Here is a 21588-nt window from a genome sequence, read left to right as displayed (position 1 = left end):
CTTCTTTCTTGTCTTGAGAGGCCCAGAACTGACCCAAGGGATTGCAGCCTGAGGTGCTGTTTTGATCCCCCAGTGACGATATCCACGGGGGTGCAGGATGCACAGTGCAGGATGAAGGGTGCAAGACGCAGGATGAAGGGTGCGGGATGCAGGATGAAGGGTGCAGGATGCAGGGTGCGGGATGCAGGATGAAGGCTCCAGCTGTCCAGCGCGGTGCTGCGGGGGGGCGGGGAAGGGGCGGGGGGGGCTGCACGATTCCCCGCCCTTCTCCGGGTCCACCCCCTCAGCGCCGCTCCCGCCGCCGCCCGCAGCCGCCGCCGCCCGGTGGAGGATGGTGGGGGCCCGGGGCTCTGCCCCCCGCCGCGGAGCTCTGCTGCTGCTTCTCGCCGCCCTCGGGGCCTGCCGCCTGCGCCTCGCCCGTGCCGGTGAGTGCTGCTCCGTGTGTGTGTCCCCGGTGAGGTTGTGCCCCCCCATCCCCATCCCCACAGGCTCCTTTGGAGGGGCAGAGGGTCCCGCTCCGAACCACCGGGAGAACGGGGATGCTCAGCATCCTTCCCCCGGGCAGCGTTGTCCCCTCCGCCCCTCCGGGGTTTCTCTCCCCTCTCGGTTCTCAGCCGTCCCCGGGGATCTGCAGCCCAGCGCCATCGCCCTCCTGCCCGCTGCTGCAGGCAAGGCCCCGGCACCGGGTGGCACCGGCGCCAGCCCGGGCTCCGGTAGTGGTTTGGGTTCCCCCCGGGACTGGGGGGATTGGGGAGGGGGGGTCCTGAGCCTGGAGCGGGGGAGGAGAGCGGACCCGAGGGAGCGGCCCGGGGCTGCGGGCCTCCTGAGCGCCTGCACCGAGGGAAAAAAAATAAATCTCAAAACAAACCAATACAATAATAATAAAAAAAGCTGCTGAGGTGGCCGAGCCATGTCCGGGGTGAGTGTTGGGGATTCCCGGTGTGTGACCCCCACATTTTTATCCCGGGGCTGCCGCGGGGCGGGGGAGTTGCTGTCCCCCCGGGGTATAAGAACTGCCCGGCTCGCATTCCCGCCGTCACCTCCGTTCTGTTGCTTTAGGGGTCGTTTTGTCGTTTAGGGTTTGGTTTTGGTTTTGGTTTTTTTTTAATATATATAATTTTGAGGTCTGAATCAGTGCATTTCCCCTCCCGATGGGTCTGGCCCAGGACTTGTGCCATGTTTGGAGCATAGGCGCTTCCATATAAATATCAGGAAGAATTTTTTCAGTGTGAGGGTGACAGAACCCTGGCCCAGGCTGCCCAGGGAGCTTGTGGAGTCTCCTTCCCTGGAGACATTCAGAGCCCACCTGGATGTGTCCCTGTGTGCCCTGCTGGAGGTGACCCTGCTCTGACAGGGGGAGTTGGACTGGGTGATCTTTCGAGGCCCCTTCCAACCCCTCACTTTCTATGATTCTGTAATTTCTATTCTATAGTTTATACGATTCTATAATTCTGTGTCCCCTTGCTCTTTGCCAGGGTGTGTGAGGCTGTTATGTGCATAACTCCCTCTCCTCCCACTCACCCACCCACCCTCCCCTACCACCCACCCCCCCACCCAGCCCCCCTCTGCCTCTACAGGGACCCCGGGGGTGCCTCCTCTGCCTGTGCCTGCCCCAGCCAGGTGCCATGTCCTGCCTCTGGGACAGCCTGTCTCTCCTGCTTTCCGCCTCGCTGGCCTCAGGAGGAGCCAGGGAATGCCTCCTGCCTCCCAGCATTGTTTTTCCGCATCCGATATTGTTTTCCCTTATATTGTTTCCCTGCTCCGGGTGCTGGGCAGGCAGCTTGCAGTGAGCTGGGGACAAGACAGCCTTGCCATGCTGCTGCCTGATCCCTGGGAAGGCTGGAAGGTGCAATTTATTTATTTATATATCTTTTTTTTTTTTTTTTTAAGATCTCCCAGCAGTTCAAAACATCCGGGTGTTTCCTTTCCGGGGGTTGGCAGTGGAGGTGGGGATGCTCCTGCTCTCTCCCTCTGTGTGGCTGTGGAGGCCGGGGTGGTCAGGCTGGGGGTGACGCAGGCTGGGATGGGAGGAAGGAGATGCCAGCAGCTCTGATGCAGCCACTGATCCAGCATAATCTCTACTGCCTCCCAATTTCAGGGAACTGGGGAAGGGATAAGCTGGCTTGTCTCGAGGGGCTGTTGCTTGGGGAGGTGGCAGAATTTCCCTTTCCCTTCTCCCCTTCCCAGCCCCAGGGTCTGCCAGAGAGGAGGCCATCAGCAGCCTGCTCCAGGGCTGGGTTACCTCACACCCTCAGCACAAGTGGCATTGGGATGGACAGCTTCACCTCTTTCCCCAAAGGAAAACTGGGGAACGGTTTTTTTGGGCTGTTTCCAAGCATCTCATTCTCATATCATCAGGAAATGCTGATGTCAGCATCCCACTGCCAGGAGGACAGGATCATGCGGCACATGGCAGTGAGCACCTCCAGGATGGTTCCTCCTGGGGATGACTGGGGCACTCAGAGGAGCATCCCTGGGATGCTGGGCAGGGAAAGGAGTCACCCCACAGCCTTCCTTCCTCCAGTGCAATAGGGGAGGGGAAACATTGACAGTTTCATCCCCTTTTATGAATTCCCTTCCTGGGTGGATAGGTCAGAGCATGGGCACAGCTGCAAGGGGAGAAGTGGCTGCTGTCAAGGAAAAAGCTGAGGGAGAAGGTCCCAGGCCAACATAACCATGTTTTTCTGCCTCTGTGGCTTCAGCAAGGCTTCTTCAAACAGGAGCTGCTGTCTCCTCCCCACCTTCACTGGTTGGTGTTGCAACCCAGAGGCCCCCTGTGATAGATGCTGTCTCCTGGGATGCAGCCTGCACGTGTCATAGTGACATCCTTGGCTTGCTGAGGGCCTTGAAGGGAAGGCAGCAGCTGGCTTTGGAGGTGGTGCAGCTGATGGTTGGATTTCAGTTGTCTCTGCTCTCCTTGGCTGTGTGTTTTCCCCCTGTGTCGCTACCTGGCACACCCAGCCTGAGGAAGAAATGCTTCCTCGCTTCATTTGCTGGCTGCATTTCCTGGAGCATTGCTGAGAGTCAGATTTTACACACCTTCTCGAGTAATTTGGTTGCCAAATTTCATCTATTATTATAAACAAAAAAAAAAAAAAAATTTTTTTCCAAATGGGATGATGGGCAGGAACCTCTTTAATAAACCTGAAACCCTGGCCCTGCTGCCACAGCCAGCACTTTGCACCAGAAACGCCTGGGGAAGCCATTCAGCAAAATCTGAGTGATCCTTTCCAGTCCAAGTGACCCATTTGGCCAGGTGTGAGCTGCCAGCTCCTCACTGCCTTTCCTCTTCATGCTGCTCTGCAGAGCTGTGGCTGGCAGCAGGGATGTTCTGACACCAGCTGCCCCAGTTCTGTGGTGGCACAAGGACTTCTCAAGGTCTAGACCTGGGCATGGCAAGGCAGGAGCCATCAGCCTTGTGGGATTGTCCATTTCTTGGCTTTTAATTTGCCTGCTTTGCAACCACCATGCTGGGGTGGGAATGGCAGCAGGGTTGAGGCACAGGGACCATCATCCTGGTCACTGAAGCTGGGGCAGCTCCAAGCTCCTTTTGGGAGCCTCACAGCAGTGCATGGCACCTTCAAGGGACCCTGCAGAGCATCCTGAGTGGTCCTAAGCCCCCTGACATCATGCAGGTCAGTCTGCAGAGAGCAAATATTCCCAGCCCCAGGTATTTCTTGAGACACAGGGTCTGGATGTTGGGGTGTCCTTTTTCATGGGTGCAGACCAAATGTTTCCCACCTGACAGCCAAGGTGCTGCTCCCCTGAGAGCTGTGCATTGCTTTTCAGTTTAGCTTTCTGTGGGATTTTATTCTTGGATATAAGATAAAAGGTCCTCCCCAACATTTCTGGGTGGGGCCTCACACCATGAGAAATGAGCCCTCATGGTGAGGTGTGGGGAGCTTGGGATGTGGGCACCCCGTGGGGCTCCATGGGTTGGGACCTGCACCAGGGACCCAGGCAGGGCTCCATCAGCTGGTGTAGGGAAAAGGAATGGGTGGAAAGGGGCCTCTGATCTCCACAATCCCAGTTCCCAGCATGGTCAGCATCAAGTAGGAGTTTATGGAAGAGATGTGGTGAAAGTTCCTCCTCTCCTTTTGCTGCAGCTCACTGGGGACCCACAAACCCCTGTGTCCCCCTGGCCATCCCCATGGGTGCAGGACCTTGGGGAGTGGAGAGCAGTGTCCCAGAGCCCAGGAGATGCTGCAGTTACCCTGAACAGGGTCAGACCTTTCGGATTCACAGCTTCCCTGGCAGCTCCAAGCGTGGGTTTCGGGTCCACAGGCAGTCTTGAGGGTCTGGAGTGGGACTGCACTGCCCAGAGGGGGGGTCCTTGGGGCTGCCATGGATGGCAGAGCCACCCTCCAACCCAGGGACCCCTCAATCCCCAGGGACTCCTGGGTCCTTCCCATACAACAAAGGTAAAGACAGCTTTGGGATGTTTGCCTGAAACAGCTCTTCAGGGCCCTGGGGGTATTAAGGGAGATAATCGGCTCAGCTCTGCCTCACATACAGGGGGGTCTGGGGACAGGGGGGGTTATGTGGGTGCTGGGGACAGTGTGGTGGGGTCACTGGGGACAGGTTCTGGGGACTAGAGTGGTGATAGGGATGTTGGGGACAGGAGGGGTCATGGACTGGCCAGTGTGCTGAGGACAGGAGGGGTGACAGTATGGCTGGGGCAATGGGGACAGGAGGGGTCACAGGATGGCTGGGGTGCTGGGCACAGGTGAACTCTGGGGACACTGGGGACAGGATAGCATGGGGGGGGGAGCATGGGGAACAGGAAGGGTGATGGAAGGTACTGGGGACAAGAAGGTTCATGGGGTGATGTGGGATGGTTAGATAGGAGGGATGAGGGGGGTGCTGGGGACAGGCGGGGTCACAGGAACAGGAAGGGTGACAGGATGGCCTCTCCCCAGGTGCAAGGTGCTGGGGACAGGAGCTGCCATCAGCCCCATCCCTACCCTTATTCCATAAACACAGTGTCTCAGTGCTTCATCCCACTGGGGGACTCTGGGGCTGCTCCCCGATGGGTCCAGAGGCTCCCCCAGACCAACTGCCCCCCAGAACCCCAGGGCTTGGCCTCAAGGCTACTGCCAGCACCCAAGCATCTCCCTCCCATGTTTGGGTTTTTCTCAGTGCCACAGCTGCAAGGTGACCAGAGCCCCAAATGGCAGCAGCAGGCCTGTAATTAGCTGCTTCATGAGCTAACAATAATTGGAATGGGAAGAAACTGGCTGTTAAGTGCTTTGAATTGGAGGAAGGAAACAGCCAGAGCAGGTCCTGATCTCTGTCTCTTCCCATCCTGGAACGCTGTGGGCTGGCAGCTGCCCACCACGACCAGGACACCCCAGGGAATGCTGCTGGGGTCTCTCCTGGAGGGATGGAGGGGGGCAAAGTTTTTGTGGGAGGGAGGTTTGCTCTTTTTGGGGGACCCATCACTTCAGGGGGGTGAAGCAAGAATTGATGTTTGGGTGTGCTGATGGGGACCCTGCATAGCACAGGTGACCCATGGGCTCCTGGGAAAAAGACAGTGCTGGAGGTCAAGGGCAGAAGGTGGGAAAAGCACCCATGGGTGCTGCCTTGTGTTCAGCTGGGGTCTGCAGATCTCCCCCTGCTCCTGGGGAGCTCTGCCTTGGGCACTCATCATCCTGCATCTGTCAGGGATTATTTCCCAGCCACCCACTAAGCCATGAGAGAGGGCAGTCCCGGTAAGCTGCCAATGTGACACATCCTGTGTCTGTAATTCCTGGCTTCCTGGCTGGAAAGGAGGTTTCCTCAAGCTGGAAGGGAGGTTTCCCTGAGCTGGCCACCTCCTATTAGAATAAAACCCAAAAGAACTCTCTGGGTCCAACTGTTTTGGCAGCATCTGCATCCCTTTTCCTGGAGCCCAGGATGCTGCATTCACCAGCACTCCTGGGATGCAGCAGGCACCCACAGGCACCCCATTTTCTGGATTCAGTCCTCCCCCCAGTTCCTGGTCTCTGTCCTGTTGGGATATGATGTATCACAGGTTTTGTGGGCTGAGTCAGCATGGGTGCAGTTGTGGGTGCAGCCCAAGTGGGCTTGGGTGAGGCAGCCCTGGCTTTTTGGCTTGTGGGGATGGGGGTCCTGCTCCAAGGTGCTGGGCAGCCAGGCAGGTCAGTCCCTATAGTGCCCAGAATGTGCTGATAAGTGGTTTTGTCCCAAGCTGGGACAGTGGTGGCAGTGGCAAGGCCATTGCCAGGTGTGTGGGCAGGACAGACAGACGGACTCCCCGCCTGTGCTGCCACCACCACCCCCGAACTGCCTTGGGGTGTTTCATCAACAGGATCGTGCTGGTGCAGCTTTTCCAAAGGCTGCAAAATGTCTCCCAGCAGCAGGGGATGGCAGCAAGGTGTGGGAGGGTTTGGTTTTGCTGGAGAGCATCTGTCCCCAGTGGGCACAGCGGGGCCGTGCCAGGAGCTGCTGCTCCGCTTTTATTTTCAGCCCACCCGTGGGAGTCTGCGGTTGTTCCACGGGTGGGGGGCAGGAGATGGGAGCTGCCCTCTCACACCTCCATCTGGGACAGTGCTGGGCCTGCCAGGAGAGCCCACTGGTGGCCATGACTCTGCTCTCCATGGCTCACTGGGTCCACAGGTGGTTGTGTCTCTGTGGGTCCTGATCTGCGTGTGCCCCGTCCATGGCAGGAGGAGAGAGCCTGAGCCCTCCCCTTGAGGCTGCTCAGGGTTTGGGTGGCTCTGTGCCATGGACCCACACACACTGCAGCACCCTGGTGCTGCCTGTCCCCTGCCACGATGGCACCACGAGGGTCTGACACCCTGTCACGAGTGCCACGGTGTTAGCACCCGGTGTCACCACACCGTGCCTGCGTGGGTCAGTCCTTCTCACCCACTTTTGGAATTGCCCCACACCTTGGCCCTGGCCCCTGCCTGCTTTGCCCATCACCCCGTGCCAAACCCAGCGAGTAAAAATTAAATTTAAAAAAAAACAAAACAACCAACCCTTGCCCCAGCCCTATTGGTACTTACGTGAGTAAAACCTGATAAACAAGGCTGAAAGAAGGTGTGAGGGACACAGCAAGGTGCTTGTTGGCACAGGGTGGCAGTAGGGACAGTCTGGGGTCCCCTCCATGGAGTAGCCATGACACTACATCTTACTGCCTTGAGGCTGCCTGCTGTTCCCTCTTCCTCCACCCCACTTTGCAGGAGCAACCTGAGATTTTGGGGTGCTTGTAGGGCAGGGTCTGCTCTAGGGCAGAGGAATGCTGGGGTCTGACTGGGGTTGCTGAGGGTCTGGCATCCCCACACCCCTGCGGCAGCCTGGCCCAGGCACTCTTGGCCCTCAAGTTCCTCTCAGCATTGAACCCAGCAGGTGCCAGGCAGGTCCCCCAGCACCTGGCTGGTTGTAGGGTGAGGAGGAATGACCCTAAAGCAGAGCTGGCAGCAGACACTGGCTGCCACCAATCCACCATGGCCTTGACCGTGGTTATCCCTCCAGCTGTGTGCCAGCTGGGCCCAACCTGGGAGCAGAGACCTGCACCCCTGTTCCCTCGGTGTCCCCCCATGCCTGGTGTGTGTCCCCATGCCTGGTGTGTGTCCCCATGCCCTGTTTCAGTGACTGTCCCCCCCAGGGCCATGCCTAGCTGCCATCTATGGCCTCAGGGATGGGGTGAGCTCCATGCCCGCTCCCCAGCTGCAGCCGGTGCCAAACTGGCTCTGCCAGCTCATACCAGTGGCACCAGTGCCTGGCAGCCAGCAGGCTGGGCGTAGGTGTTGGTGCTGCCAGTGCACAGAGCGGAAGCACTCGGACCAGTGCTCAGAAATAATTAATTATCCACTCATATTAAATTTTATCCATCTGCAGAAGTGACACAGCGAGGGCAGTTTCTCCCAGCCACCCAGAAGTCCTCCCTGGTGTGACTGTGGGTTTTTTTGTTGGGTTTGTTGGGTTTTTTTTCCACCTGTATATTTTGGCACAGGTGTCACAAAACTGCTTCACCCAGGGCTGTGTCTGCCAGCAGCTCTGTGCTCTGCCCAGCCATAGCCAGACACTGCCAGAGCTGTGTCTTGGGGGGGGGTGTCCTTGGGGCTGAGGGCTTCGTGCTGAGCTTCTCCACCCCCCCCAGGTAACCAATCTGGGGTCTGGGTCTGTCTGTGCACACACCTTGGAGCTCACATTCCAGCATTTCCTCAGGGCTGTTCCCACTCCCACACATCCCTGGCTTGGGCTCAGCTCACACCTGCAGGGAGCTGCCTGCCTCCCCCAGCACTGGCAGCTTCTCCCACCCAAAGCCCCTCATGGTGGGTACATTCAGAGTCAGACGTCTCCCTATGGCTCCCAGTGCTCAGTCCCTGGCACCCAGCCTGGCACCGGAGGTGCCAGCCCAGCCTTGGAGCTGCCCATGGGCTTTGGGGTTGTGCCAGAAGCTGCTATGAACCCCACACCCTGCAGAGCACCAGGATATCTGCTCACCAACCACCTGATTACACACAGGGACATTTATCAGCTCAGCTCCCGCCCATCTCACTCCAGTCCCAGCCTGTGACAGCTGGGCAAGCACAGCTCGTTCCTCAGAGATAAGGTCCCACCTTTGTCTGCTCCAGCCTGGGCTTTATTTAACCGGTTGCTGGGCACTGGATTGGGGCTGCCTCCTCCTCCTCCCTTCTCCCACTGCCCCGAGGCGTCCCCAGGGTGGCTCCAAGGGGGCTCTGAGCTGACTTTGAGGGTCCCACCAGGGTCTCGTGGTGCTGGGTGGCCACAGGAGTGGAGTGATCCATGCCAGGGGATCTTCCTGCCACTGATGAACAACTTTTGCCAGCACCTCCTTCAGGGTTGACAGGGTTTAACACTTAAACAGAGTGACAGATGTTCTCTGTTAATTCCCCTCCCTGATAAAGAAAGGAGAGAGAATAAGGGAGAGAGACTGATGGGTTGGAAACTAAACTACACTGCTTTAATGGAACAGGAAGGATAAATGATGTGCTGGCCCAGGACAGGGGGGTGATGTGTTCCCATGGGTCTGTGGGGTCTCTGATGTTTCCCCCAGAACCTGGCAGGCATGTGGCACCTCCCCATCTCTTGCCCCACATGTTTTGGGGGTTTTGTGATTTTTAAACAAAGTGGCCTTGAGAGTGAGCTCAGGGCAGGGGAAGCAGGCAGCTGAGTCCAATTTCTGTCCTCAAACACCTGATTATTTTCCCATTAATTCCCCCCCAGCCACACAACCAAGCCTTCTGCTTTCCTCAGGGAACAAGCCCAGCACCATGGGGCAAGGGGGACCTTGAGCCAAGCCCCCCAGGCTGTGGTGCCAGGTGTGGGGTTCAGCCAACCCTAATGGCAGCTGCCAGAAAAACCCTGCAGGGAAAACCACTGCAGCAAGGGCAGCTCTGCCCTGGTGTGGCACTGCCAGCTGGAGAGTGATGGGCATGATGCCCCATGGGGTGCAGGGGGAGGCATTACCAGCAGTTACACCCTCTGCTGAGCAGTTCACTGGGAAATAAAAATAAGGCTGTGCAAGGGGAGGTTGTTGGGGGTGACATTCTGCCTGTGTTGCTTTGGGGTGGCATCCCACACTTGCCATTTTGGGGTGGCATTCTGCTTGGTAGCTGTGCCTTTGCTGAGGGGATCGTGGTGGCCCTGGTGCCTCAGAGTGGCTCCGTGCTGTGCCAGGACTTCCCAGGATGCAGTGTCTGGACACACAGCCTCTGCCTCCTCCCCCCAGTGTCCTTCAGGGATGAGATTTCTCAGAAAAGCCCCAAACTTTCTGGGAGGCTGTGCTGCAGCAGGGCTGTCCCTGGTGTTCCATCCCCCAGGCCATGAGGACGGGCAGGCAGTGGGCACTTTGCCCACAGTGTTGGTGTGGGTGGATGAGAGCTGCTGGGGACAGCGTGGGATGGTGCCTGGAGCTGGCTCCTGCTGTGACTCATGGCTGGGCTGGGGGTGGCCAGGCCTGGCCCTGCTCCCAGAGAGGGCCTCTGGCTCTGTTCCTGCCTGTGGTGAGAGGGTGGGCATGGCCACACACTGATGCAGGTGGAGGGCAGGGATGGGGTAACTGTGCCCCACACCCCTGTCCAGCTGTACTGCCTTCATCCAGCTGTGCTCCTCTCCATCCAACTGTGAGTCTCCATCCAGCTATGCTGCCCTCATCCAGCTGTGCCCCTCTCCATCCAGCTCTGCACACCCTCATCCTGCTCTGCCCTGAAGCCAGATGTGTGTCCCCATTCCCTTGTGTGTTCATACCCAGCTGTGCACCCCCATCCAGCTGTGCTCAGCCCAGGACAGGAGCACGCTGCCATGAGCTGGTGACAGGAGGTTCTCTGTGCTTGTGCCATGGCAGTGTCAACCCCTGGCAGCAGCTCCTGCCATGGTGTGTCACAGGCTGGGTCCCTCTGATTTACCCTGTTGCCATGTCAAAGGAGAGGAAACTCAGTGTACTGGTGATGATGATGATGATGATGATGATGATGATGATGATGATGACGACGACGATGACTACTACGACCTCTCATGGCCATGCTGAAGCTTGGAGAAGGTTATTTTGGGTTGGTTTGCTTTGACAGGTACCACTGGTTTTGGATTGGTTGGATTTCAGCTGCCAGCTCTGCAGGAGTCAGGGTTGGTTGGTTTCCTGCAGCACTTTGGGCTTGGACCATCCTAAGAGACAGTGACACACCGGGCTTAGAGTCATAGAATCACAGAATCAGCTGGGTTGGAAGGGACCTCAGAGATCATCAAGTCCAACCCTTGATCCACTCCCCCCGTGGTTCCCAGCCCATGGCACTCAGTGCCACATCCAGTCTCTTTTGAAATATCTCCAGCAATGGACAATCCACTACTTCCCTGGGCAGCCCATTCCAATGCCTGAGTGTCTCAGAGGATGGCAGCACCCTGGCCTTGGGGCCCCATGCAGGAGGACACAGGCACTGCCTGCTCTCCCTTGGCTTTCCCACAGTGAGGTGAGGCCACGGGCAGCCCTGGTGAGACCCATCCACACCCAGTGACATGCCCAGGAAGCCACAGACAAGCCCAGGGGGTGTGTTTGAACCCTCTCCTTTTCCTGACCCTGTTTTCTGCTGTCCCTGCAGCTGTGTCCTGTCCAAGGAGCCTGGACTGTGCCCTGCAGCGCCGGCAGTTCTGCCTGCCTGGCTCGGGCAGCTGTGGCCCCTGTCTGCCTGCCTTCCAGGAGGACAGCCGTGGCCGATGTGTCCAGAAGCAGCTCTCACTCAGTGGTAAGTGCACATCCCCTGCACTGGCCCCTTCTACAACCCCCTGCCCACAAACCTACCCCACTCCTTGGCAGATGCAGGAGTTTTCCCCTTCCCTGGGGCAAGCTCCCACCCCCTGCTCCCCATCTTCCAGTTTCTCCTCTCCCTGGAAGCTGTTTCCCTCCCACACCAAGCCCTGGCTCCACCAGGAGTGGGGGGAGTTCGGGGCTGATAAGGAGCACACAAACCCCATCCCACTCCTTGTGCATCCTCCTGCAGCTGTGCCAACAACTCTGGGTGCCCTGCCAGCACCCGGGGGGGACCTAGGGGCTGTCAGGGGTTGGTTTTCCCTTGGCAAGCAGAGCTCATGGTCCCTTCTGGAGCCCAGGCCCAGCTCCTGCCTGTGGTGGGCATTGCCTGGCCTTGGCATGTGGTTGAGCTGGTGCTTGCCAGAAAACATCCTCACTGGCACTGCACTGCCATCCCCACCAGCACATTTCTTTTCCCCCACCTTAAGTCCTAAAGTGTCCCCTAAAACACACGGGGTGGCTTATCCCATGCTGGGCACTGTGAGCAGAGAGGCCAAGCAGGGGCTGGCTGGGCCATGACAGGACCCAGAGGAGCAGCCCCCCACTCTTTTGTATCCACGGGGGGTCTGCTGGGGTTTTGGGGTGTGTTTGTGTTCTGGTTCCTGTGTCTGGGACACGCTGTGGGTCCAGCTGGGAGCTGGGCTGTAGCCAGAGCTGTGGCTCTGCCCGTGCTTTGCAGGGGGTGGGCACATGAGGGGTGGCAGAGTTCATCATGGCCTTTGTGCCATCAGCCTCCTCACAGGAGGATCACCCCTTAAAGCAAAGGAGAGACCCCCCAAAGTGAGAGAGACCCTTTGTGATTGCTGGAGGGTATGGCAATGGGATGAGGTCCAGGCTTGGTGTTTGGGGGTAGGGGGATGAAGGACAGATGTCCCCAGCATGGACCCCATATCTGCAGGTAGCTTAAACAGTTGTTTGTGGTATATTTTTTAATGGGAGATCTTGGGAGCAAATTCCCCTCTCTGAAGGGCTGTGCATCTGCTGGCATCTCCATAGCAACCCTGCTCTCTGCTGGCTTTGGCAGGGAGCTGCATCCACCCAGCATCTTCACCCACTTTGGGCAGAGGGCTGTGAGGCCACGGTGGCACCATCCAGCCCCAGCAGGGACACTCAGGACCATATAATGAGGGTCCTGGGAATGCCAGGAGCATGGAGCATGGCCACCATCCCATGGTCTCTCCCAACCCTGTCCTCTTGCCTCAATCAATGCCACCACCTTCTGGCAGCAGAAGGACAGGGACAGGGAGAAAAAAAAAAAAAAAAAAAAAAAGAGGATCCCCTCCCAAAATCCTGTTCTGGCTTGCAGGGGGAGTGGTTTTATTTCCACGGGTGCTTTTGCATCCTGCCTGTACCTCAGTCTGGCAGCAGCACCCAGCTGCCTGGGGGACTTGTGGGCATGCAGAGGAGCTGTGATAGCTGCATTTGGGGGGGGATGGAATGTAAATAAGGGGGGCAATAAGGGGGGCTGCAGTGGCACAAGGATGCCAGTGACACCAGTCCTGAGGAAAAGGGGGTCCAAGCTCACAGACTTGGGGGATCCCCCCTCCCCACTTGCTGTGCTGCCAGTGGTATCAGCCATCCTGGGGCAGGACTAGAGGAGTAAGTTGACTTGTAGGAATTTTATGCCCTCCTGTGGACACAGTCAACATCAAGTTTCCTCCACTCTGGGCGGAAGCCACACGTGTCCTTTGTCACTCCCTGATGTTCCCAGAGCCCTCCTGGGAGCTGGCAAGACTCTGGGAAGGGGCTGGGATGCTGTGTGCCAGCCTGGCTGTGCCCTCCCTGCTGCAGTGGTGGGACCTGCCATGAGAGGGCCCCTGTGCCCTGTGCAAGCCTGGTGCAAATCTTGTGCACATCCTGAGCATGTGCTGTGCATGCCCCGTGTGCACCCTGTGCATGCTCTGTTCCTGCCCAGCGTGCTCACCTCACTGCAGGGCTGGGGAGATCCTAGGAAATCTTTGCCTCTCTCTTGCAGCCAGACCCAGGGCTTGGGTCAGCCAGGCAGGAATTAGGGGGTCACCTCATCCCCTGGTTCCTGGGGAGCAGCCCTGCTCCAGTGTTTCACCCCCCAAGGTGCCCAGCAGTATTTGGCCATGGGTGCAAGGCAGGTTCTGCCCAGGCAGCATTGCAGGGGGGCAGATGTGGCATTGCCAAGGGAAATCTCAGCTGCCAAACAAAACGGGTGTGTGGGGATTTTTTTTGCTGCTGAAAGGGAACCTGGTGGTAAAGCTGGCTAATGCAGGTGAGCAGCACTGCCAAAAAGCAGCAAACAGCCCAGCAGCCTCAGTTCTCCCTGTGCCACTTGGCACTGCAGGAGGCTCAGAGCTGCCCTCAAATTTTCTGGCTTTTTTTTTTTTCCCCTTTTCAGCTACATCTCATTCATCCTCTGACGCATCAACTGTGGCAGCTGCATCTGCCCAAGGCACAAAGGCACATCCTGCATCCTCCAGACCTAAAAGTGACCTGTGTGTCCAGACCAGGCTGTCCCCCAGGTCCTATGAGAATGAGGGTAGATTGAGGTGGAGAGCCAGAGCCAGGCTGTCCCCATCCCAGGCACAGGAATGTCTCTATCCCAGGCACAGGGCTGTCTCCATGGGGCACAGGAATGTCCCCACAGGGCTCTGACACTCACCCTCTGCCAAGTCCCCTGCCTGTCTGAGGAGTCTGGTGCTGTGTTGGTCCCTCAGCCCTCACCAGCAGGCATGGCAGTGGTGGCACAGCCCCAAAGCTGGCATCGTGTGGCCGTGGCTCTGCTTTCCAAACTGCTTTGGGGTGGAAATAACAGGGTGCAAAGGGGCAGGGAAACCCAGGGTGTGTGGGGTGCTCCAATTCCTGCCAAGTGCAGGAGGATGGGGGCGTTCAGGGAGCTGGAGGACACAGGGGACATGGTGACAGTGGCTCTTTGTGCACTTGTTTAAAGTGTCCTTCTTTTAAACTGCCTTGTGCAGCTCTGAGTCACAGGCATCTGAGAGGCCTTTGTGTGTGGCTCCTGAGAGAACTGGGATTTCTTCCCAAACATCGGGAGAAAGGAGGGTTTCCAGAGGAACTGTGATTGTTATAACCTTGAATTATCCAGGAACTTCGCCTTTGTACATCTTGACTTACCCTCCAGGGCTTCCCGCTGGGAGCAGCCTGAATGCGGGCAGAGGGAGCAGGGCTGAGAACAGGGATGTCTCCTGCCTTTGAAGTTGAGTTTAATCCTGTTAAAAACAGAGTGAGGAGTGTCAGAGCCTGACACTGCTCCACAGGCTGGGGACAGCAAGGGGACAGCAAGGCCATTCCTGCTGTCACCCCACGGGTGTGCACCCCCAGGCTGAGGTGAGGACTCTTCCTGTGCCCCATGCCAGGGGTGCCCAGCCCTTTGTGGGTCCCCAAGGTGCACCTCAGGGGCACACCTCAGGCATGTGCTCGTGCAGTCACCCCTGAGGTGCTCAGCCAGTCCCTGTGGGCATGGGGTGGTCCCCACTGCAGGGAGCACCTTGACCCCCTCCCCAAAGGGGCTGCGTCCTGATGGTGCTGGGCAGAAACCATCCCCTCAGCTGGAAAGAGGGGTCCCCCCAGCTCCTGGACAGCCCTGGATGATTCCCCACCCCGGGATAGCTCCAGCCCCCAGGCCATACAGTACAGGACAGTGGGGGGGGTGGGGGGGAAGCCACCATTCAGTGTCCCTTGCCTGCCAGAGCTGCCCCTTGTACCCCATGGGCTGGCTGGGGGGGTCTCTCTCTGTCCAGCTCATGGCCCCAGGAGGCAGGTCCTGAGCACTGGGCACTGGCAGCCTGATCTGACAGGGTTCTGCAGCACCCACTGTCTCTGGCATGGGGGATGGCTGCAGCATCTGCTATCTGTGGGGTGAAAAGCATCCTAAAAGAAGCAAGGACACCTGCAGATCCCAGATCTCAGCTTTGGGGCTGCTGTTGTGCCAGGAGGCTGCATCCTTGGACTCCAAACCACTCACATTTGCTCATGCATGGCCAATGGTCCCCATCTCGGGGGGGATGCCTGGCCCCGGGGTGCCCATCTCACCCCCCCTCTCTCCCTCCACAGGGCAAACATCCCTTCCCAGCCTGGAGGAAGAAATAGATTTACTGGCAGACGTGCTGGCCAGGCAGGAGGCCCCTGGCCCCAAGGCACTGCAGGATGGCAAACCCAGGAGTAAGTACCTGCTCCCCCCTGGTACAAACCTCACCCCAGCTGGATTTGATCTCCAGAACTGTCCGGGCACCTCTTCTCACAGCTCTGCCTTCTCCCACAGCCACCCTGGTCCCCGACAGCATCAGACAGCGTGTGGCCAGCGGGCTGAGAGGGGGGATTCTGCAGCAGGATCCTGCTGGCAGCAAGTCAGCCACAACCCTCCCCACCACCACCACCACTGCCACGGTCCAGAAGTATCCAGTGGAAGCATCCCCCATCCCTTCCAATGACAAAGTGGTGCTTGGTGAGACCACGGGGTTCAGGTGGCTCCTGGGAGGGTGTTTCACATCCTGGCCAGGGAATTGTGGGCTGGTGGCACCGGGCTCACCCTCTGTCCCCCTGTGTCCCCTTCTGCAGGGCTGATCGTGGTGTGCACGGTGGCCGGGGTCTCGGCGCTGATGGTGGCCGCAGTCTGCTGGTGCAGGTGAGCCAGGGGCTGTCAGTGCCAGCCAGTGCCTCAGTGTCCCTGGGCCCTGTCCCAGTGTCCCTGGGCCCTGTCCCAGTGTTTCTGTGCTTCCTAGGCTTAGGTGGGGCAGGGTGCTGGAGGAAAGGCTGCCCTTGCCAGTCCTGCAGGTATGGGGCTGAAGGACAGTGGTGAGACCCCAAGTGCCAGGCACAGGCTCCTAGGAGGGGATGGCACCTGGTCTGGGAATCTCTGTGGTGCTTACACTCCTGGCACACTGGTGCCTTGTGCCCAGGTCCTGTAGGGTGGAGGTGGCTGTGCCTGGGGGTGCCACCCGTCATGGGTGCCATCACAGGGAATGAGGAGGAGAGCTGATCCCCTCAAGGGTCAGTGGCTCCTTTACAGAGTTGTCTGCTTCTGAGGCTGCTGCTGACCACTCTCCTCCCCCCTGGCAGGCTGCAGAAGGAGATCAGGCTGGCACAGAAAGCTGACTACTCAGCACAGCGAGTGGCCAGCCCCCTGCCCTATGACAAGATCTCGGTAAGTCCCCCACATTCTCTCGACGGGTCTTTGTGCTCAGCTCAGGTGTTTGCTCTGCTTGAGGAGCTTCCAACACAGGGGGACACTCCCCTGCTAGGCTGGAGGTTCTCCAGAGCCTGATCTCCAGGCCTGTCTTTGCTCTCTCTGCAGCCCGGGGACAAGACACTGGCTCAGAGTGCCCAGATGTACCACTACCAGCACCAAAAGCAGCAGATGCTCTCCATGGAGAAGTAAGCAGCCCCAGGAGCAGGCAGCAGACCTCATTGCTGTACCATGTCCTGCCATTAACTGGGGTGCTTCACCCCCTCTCTGCATCCTCTCCCCCAGGCATAAAGAGGAGCCCAAGCTGCCAGACTCAGCATCATCTGACGAGGAGAATGAGGATGGAGACTTCACGGTGTATGAGTGCCCCGGGCTGGCTCCGGTACGGGGGGTGCAGGGCAGCTGGGGAGGGACCTGTCAGTGCAGGGTGGGATCCAACACATCCTGAGATGTGCAGTTCCTCATGAGGAGCCTTTTGAACCTGTCCTTCATAAGACAGGTTGAGAGAATTGGGGGTGTTCAGCCTGGAGAAGAGAAGGGAGCAATGGGGAGACCTTAGAGCACCTTCCAGGGCCTGAAGGGGCTCCAGGAAAGCTGGGGAGGAACTTGGGACAAGGGCCTGGAGGGATGGGATGAGGGGGGAATGGCTTTAAATTGGAAGAGGGGAGATTTAGGTGAGACATTAGGAAGAAATTCTCTCTTGTGAGGGTGCTGAGCCCCTGGCTCAGGTTGCCCAGAGAAGCTGTGGCTGCCCCATCCCTCGCAGTGTCCAAGGTTGAATGGGGCTTGGAGCACCCTGGGCTGGTGGGAGGTGACCCTGAGCATGGCAGGGGGTTGGATTAGATGACCTTTAGGGTCCCTTCCTACCCAAACTATTCAGTGATTCTATTAAAGCCTGAGATGATCCAGCTCCTCTGCTTCCCCCTTGTTCCCTGGCCAGGTCCCACCAAAGCAGATGCCCTGGTCTGGGTGCCATGGCACAGGGCTGTTCTCTGGGGATCACTGCCCCATGTCTTTGGGAGCAAAGAACCAGAGCAGCCCTTGTCAGAGCCACCCAGCCCCTGAGGGACATGGTCACCTCGGGCTCTGAGCATCAGGATCGGGGAGCTCATCCTGGAGCCTCCTCAGCACCTGGACCTGTGACCCCTTAAAGCCAGGGGCAACTTTCCTGGCTGGCAGGACACCCCAGGGAAGGGCAGCTCCTAACAGCCCTGGGTACAAAGAGCACAAAGAAACCCGAAAGGATCCTTTCACATGGTAATGACTGCGGAGCCCGGCCATCAGGGCCCAGATTAAGGGTCATCATTAGGTCTTTGCAGGCCCATTAAAGGGCACTTGACAGCAAGTCTGGGCAAGGAACCCCATTCCTGCCAGCCTGGGGGTCCTGTCCTGGGGTCCTCAGTCTGGGCAAGGAACCCCATTCCTGCCAACCAGACCCATCCATCCAGACCCAGTCCCCAGCCATGCTGTGTGGTCCTTTCCCACCCAGGACAATTCCCAGCCAGGACAATGGGTTTTACCCCAGCATCCCGGGCCTGGTGGAGAGGCAGTGCCTTTCCAGGGGAGACAGCGGGATCCTGGTGTGTAACACCCCATCTCAGCCCCACGAGGTCCCCCATCTCCTCCTCCCTCCCTGCCGGGCTGAGATTCAGACCCAAACCCCTTGGGACAGGGCAGCTCAACCCCATCCAGTTTCTGACCTCCTGCCTTTTCCTTCCTTCCCCCCCCCCTGCCATCACAGACTGGAGAAATGGAAGTGAGGAACCCGCTGTTTGACGACTCCTCCTTACACCCCTCCAACCCCAGTTCGCACCAGTAACACCCCCTCCTCTCCTCTGCCCGAGCTCGCTCCAGACTCTGTGCCTGACGCCAAGGGGCAACCGCGCCGGAGGGGCAACCCCAGAGCGATGGAGGGGCGCGGACCGGTGGTGCCAGGCTGCTCACACCTGCCCAATAAACACCCACTAACAGCTATGGGAGGGGGGGATCGCCCCCGTTTCCAGCGTCCTTGTCCTCTTTGCTGCTGTGATCGCATCCCTGCCTTGCCCTTCGCTCACTGCTCTCGGGGACAAACCAGCCCCGCACGGGGAGTGGCCGCTGATTCGGTACCGAAACTGGGAGGGCCACAGCACTGTATCTGTATTTGGCTTTATGGAGGAGGCTGCAGCTGGGCTGGTGCCTCAGGAGCTGCGAAAGGGATGAAGGGGGGGTTGGAGAGCAGGAAAGGGGGCTAAGGGCACCCAGGCATTTCCATGCCTGCAGAGGAAGGTGTCAGGGCTGCCGGTCTGCCCAGAGCCCCTCTGATAGGGATGGAGACTGAGAGCTCTGGTGCTGGTCTGCCTCTTTCTTCCCTGCCTGGGAAGCCCCTCGCAGCAGGGTCCCACTTGGGGCAGAAGCAGGAGCAGCTCAGGCAGGTGCTGGCATCAGTCCCAGGATGCAGCTTCTGATGCTGCCCTGCACAGGGTCTGGCTGGAACAGAAGCTCTGCCCTGTCCCTGCACAGACTCCTTCCCCTTCTAGGGGTGCTGGCCTTCTGGAGCCTCAGAGCATGGACCATCCCAGTGCCACTGGGACCCCATGCCAGGCTGTGCCAGCAGGGCAGCTGCTCCTGGGTTCCAGATGGGCTCTGCCCCTGGACTTTCATGGGGTGAAAGATCAGAAAAAATGTTTGAGGTTTTGGTGTTAAGCCTGTGTGGCTGTGGAGGAGGAAGGAGTGAGACTGATGGGCTCTTGGCAGGCTGGGAGGGACAGCCAAGACACAGCTTTGCTGCTTCTCTGCCCCACAGAGCCCATGCCCTCTGCAGCATCCCTGTGGAGCATCGGCCTCACACTTTCTCCATGCATCCCTTCATGGAAGGGCACAGTCTCCCGTGCTCCATCCTGGGCACCTCCCAGGCTCCAGAGATATCCCTGCATCCCTCCATGTCCTTTGTTTGCATCCAGGCTCACCACCCCCAACAACACATCTTTGCTGGGACCCCAGCACTGGTCCCCAAAGCCTCCCTTGTGCAGTGGCCATGACCCCTCTGGTGCAAGGCCTGGGGTGGGTTTGGGGCTGCTTTTCACAGATGTGGCTTCATGTCCACCCTGTCATGGACTGTTGTGGCCACAAATGACCTGTTGAATGCACACATGTGTCTTGCACAAGGATGGCCTCTTGCACACGGGTGGCCTCTTGCACACATAGGAGCCGTTGCACACTCAGCATCCCTTGCACATGCAGGCAGGCACGGGGCCTGTGCCCGTGAGTGATGGTGATGTGGGAAGGTCCCTGGCAGGTCACTGGCTCTGGCTGTTGTGCAGATCATTTTCCCCCCAACTCCCGTACCTGTGGGCTGCCGCCCCTCTCCCCATGCCCCTCGGTGTTGTATGGATTGTAGTTCTTTTAAAAGGAGATTTTATTAAACGACCATGTTTGAGACCCATGCGAGTGTGTGGTGTGGGGCCAGCTCCCCACTGCGGGACCCTCAGCTCGGGGTGCTCCTCTCAGGAGCGGGGTGGGATGGGAGGACAGGTGGATGCTGTGGGTTCTTCATCCCAAAAGCTTCCTCGGGGAATAGCAGGACCTCTGCAGCTGGAGCAGCCTCCAAACACTTCCCAAAGGTTTTCCCAGACCCGGCAAGAACCGAAGTTTTCTTGTCTTGCTTCTCGGTGTCTGGCAGGAGAGCTTTCTTCAAGGAAAGGCTGGATGAGAGGTTGGATGTCCCTGCCCATACCTCGCCCTGCAGCACCCAGCACCCATCCGGCCCCCTGCCCCCGAGGGCCGGGCCCTTCGCACCTCTGCGGGGCCAGCAGATAAGGGCTATCGTGTCCCCCCATTGTTTGGAGCCTGAGCTCCGCTCCCGGCCCTTTGATCACACCAGCCCCCCCATCAGGCTGATACGATCTCGTCTCCTCCTGGTTTCGGCAGCCCGGAGGGTGGGTGCTGACTCACTACCAAAACGCTTGGGCACCCTCAGGGGTGCTGCACTCAGCCCCTGCTCATAGATCGCCTCGGGGGGTCAAGTCCCAGGCAGGCAGCATCGCACCCTAAATCATCCAGGACCACCCCAAAGCTCAACCCCCTGGAGAAACTCAGCCTTGCACCCCATCTCTGAGGTCCCCAAATCTGACCTGCCTTTGCTCTCCGAGTCCAGATGCGTCTCAGAGTGCACCCAGTCTCTTTTGATCAGCTCAGGCTTAAGGTAAACCCTGGCTTCTCCTAGCAGGAAGAACCCCTGGCTCAGGGACCCCAAGAAACTTGTGTCCCCACTGCATGTGCGGACAGAAGAAACACTTCTGGGAAACTATTTCTGTGCTGCACGCATTCCTGTGCTGGGGGCAGGGTCTGTGCTCTGCCCCAGCCGGTCTGTGCCTCAGTTTCCCCATCTGTAATGCAGCAGAGAGGTCTGACTAGCAGGTTCAGGCACCGTGGTGAGGGGGGGTGATGCCCACATTGAACCCCGGGCTTGGTAATGCCTTTTTAATGAGGTGACAGAACAATCCCAAAACACCCCTCATCAATTTTGTCCCAGCTGGGTTTGAAAGCAAAAAAGGCCCATCTGGGCCAGCTGCAGTCAAGCAAACTGTGATTTCATGGAGGAGATTCAGCATCCCTCTCAGGGATGGAGCTTCTGAAGCTGAGGTCGCTGCCCAGCCCTCCTCACAAACCTGGGGTGAAGACTGTACCCAGATTCTGACCAGCTATGCAGGGCTGCAGCCCTCCAAGGTATGAAACCCCGAGGATCCATCAGATCCCTAGGGGCTTTGCCATCACCTCCCCCTGGATACAGAGTGGGCTGACAGTGAATAAACCATCACCTCTCGTCATACAGTTAAAAACTTGCTTCCAAGCCAAACCAGTGCCAGACTCATCAAAGGAAAGTCAAGTGGATGCACATCTCTGTCCCCCAGCTTGCTGCCACCTCAGTGAGCCATGGATGCATTCTGCTCCCCTTCTCCCGGCAGCATCACAACCATCCCTGGCTGGGTCACAGACTGCAGAGCCGGGCCCGAGTCTGGAGCATGAGCAGGCTCCAACCACGAGGGTGACAGGGACACAGCAGCCATGCAGCTGATGGAGGGACAAACCCTTCCTTCTCCTTGAGCAGGCAGAAGGCTACGATCCAGCCAGGTCCCTCCCATCCGTGCACGATGAT

General features: G+C 58.5%; 1 protein-coding gene across 2 annotated transcripts; it reads left to right on the top strand.

Moving 5' to 3' along the window:
- Positions 1–235: 235 nt before the first annotated feature.
- NPDC1 (neural proliferation, differentiation and control 1) lies at positions 236–19875 on the top strand. Of its 2 annotated transcripts, none has more exons than XM_030461261.1 (9): positions 236–425; positions 11067–11210; positions 15320–15427; positions 15528–15710; positions 15824–15890; positions 16325–16409; positions 16560–16639; positions 16737–16833; positions 18193–19875. In XM_030461261.1, exons 1-9 carry the CDS (start codon positions 332–334, stop codon positions 18268–18270), a joined length of 936 nt encoding a protein of 311 aa, XP_030317121.1. In that variant the 5' UTR covers positions 236–331; the 3' UTR covers positions 18271–19875. The 2 variants fall into 2 exon arrangements, with proteins under 2 accessions (XP_030317121.1, XP_030317120.1); XM_030461260.1 differs by having other exon boundaries at positions 284–425; positions 15510–15710.
- The last annotated feature ends 1713 nt before the right edge of the window (positions 19876–21588 follow it).

This window comes from Calypte anna, chromosome 17 (genome assembly GCF_003957555.1).
Source record: "Calypte anna isolate BGI_N300 chromosome 17, bCalAnn1_v1.p, whole genome shotgun sequence".
Lineage (NCBI taxonomy): Eukaryota > Metazoa > Chordata > Aves > Apodiformes > Trochilidae > Calypte > Calypte anna.
The sequence above is the reverse complement of the archived record's forward strand: the minus strand, read 5'-3'. Positions and strand labels throughout refer to the sequence as shown.

What these genes read in the sequence shown, in the direction of transcription:
- NPDC1 (XM_030461260.1), top strand. Translation starts at nt 332, where the DNA reads ATGGTGGGGGCCCGGGGCTCTGCCCCCCGCCGCGGAGCTCTGCTGCTG. An exon ending in TGCCCTATGACAAGATCTCG is followed by an intron (nt 16,410 to 16,559) that starts GTAAGTCCCCCA and finishes CTCTCTCTGCAG; the next exon opens with CCCGGGGACAAGACACTGGC. An exon ending in CAGATGCTCTCCATGGAGAA is followed by an intron (nt 16,640 to 16,736) that starts GTAAGCAGCCCC and finishes CCTCTCCCCCAG; the next exon opens with GCATAAAGAGGAGCCCAAGC.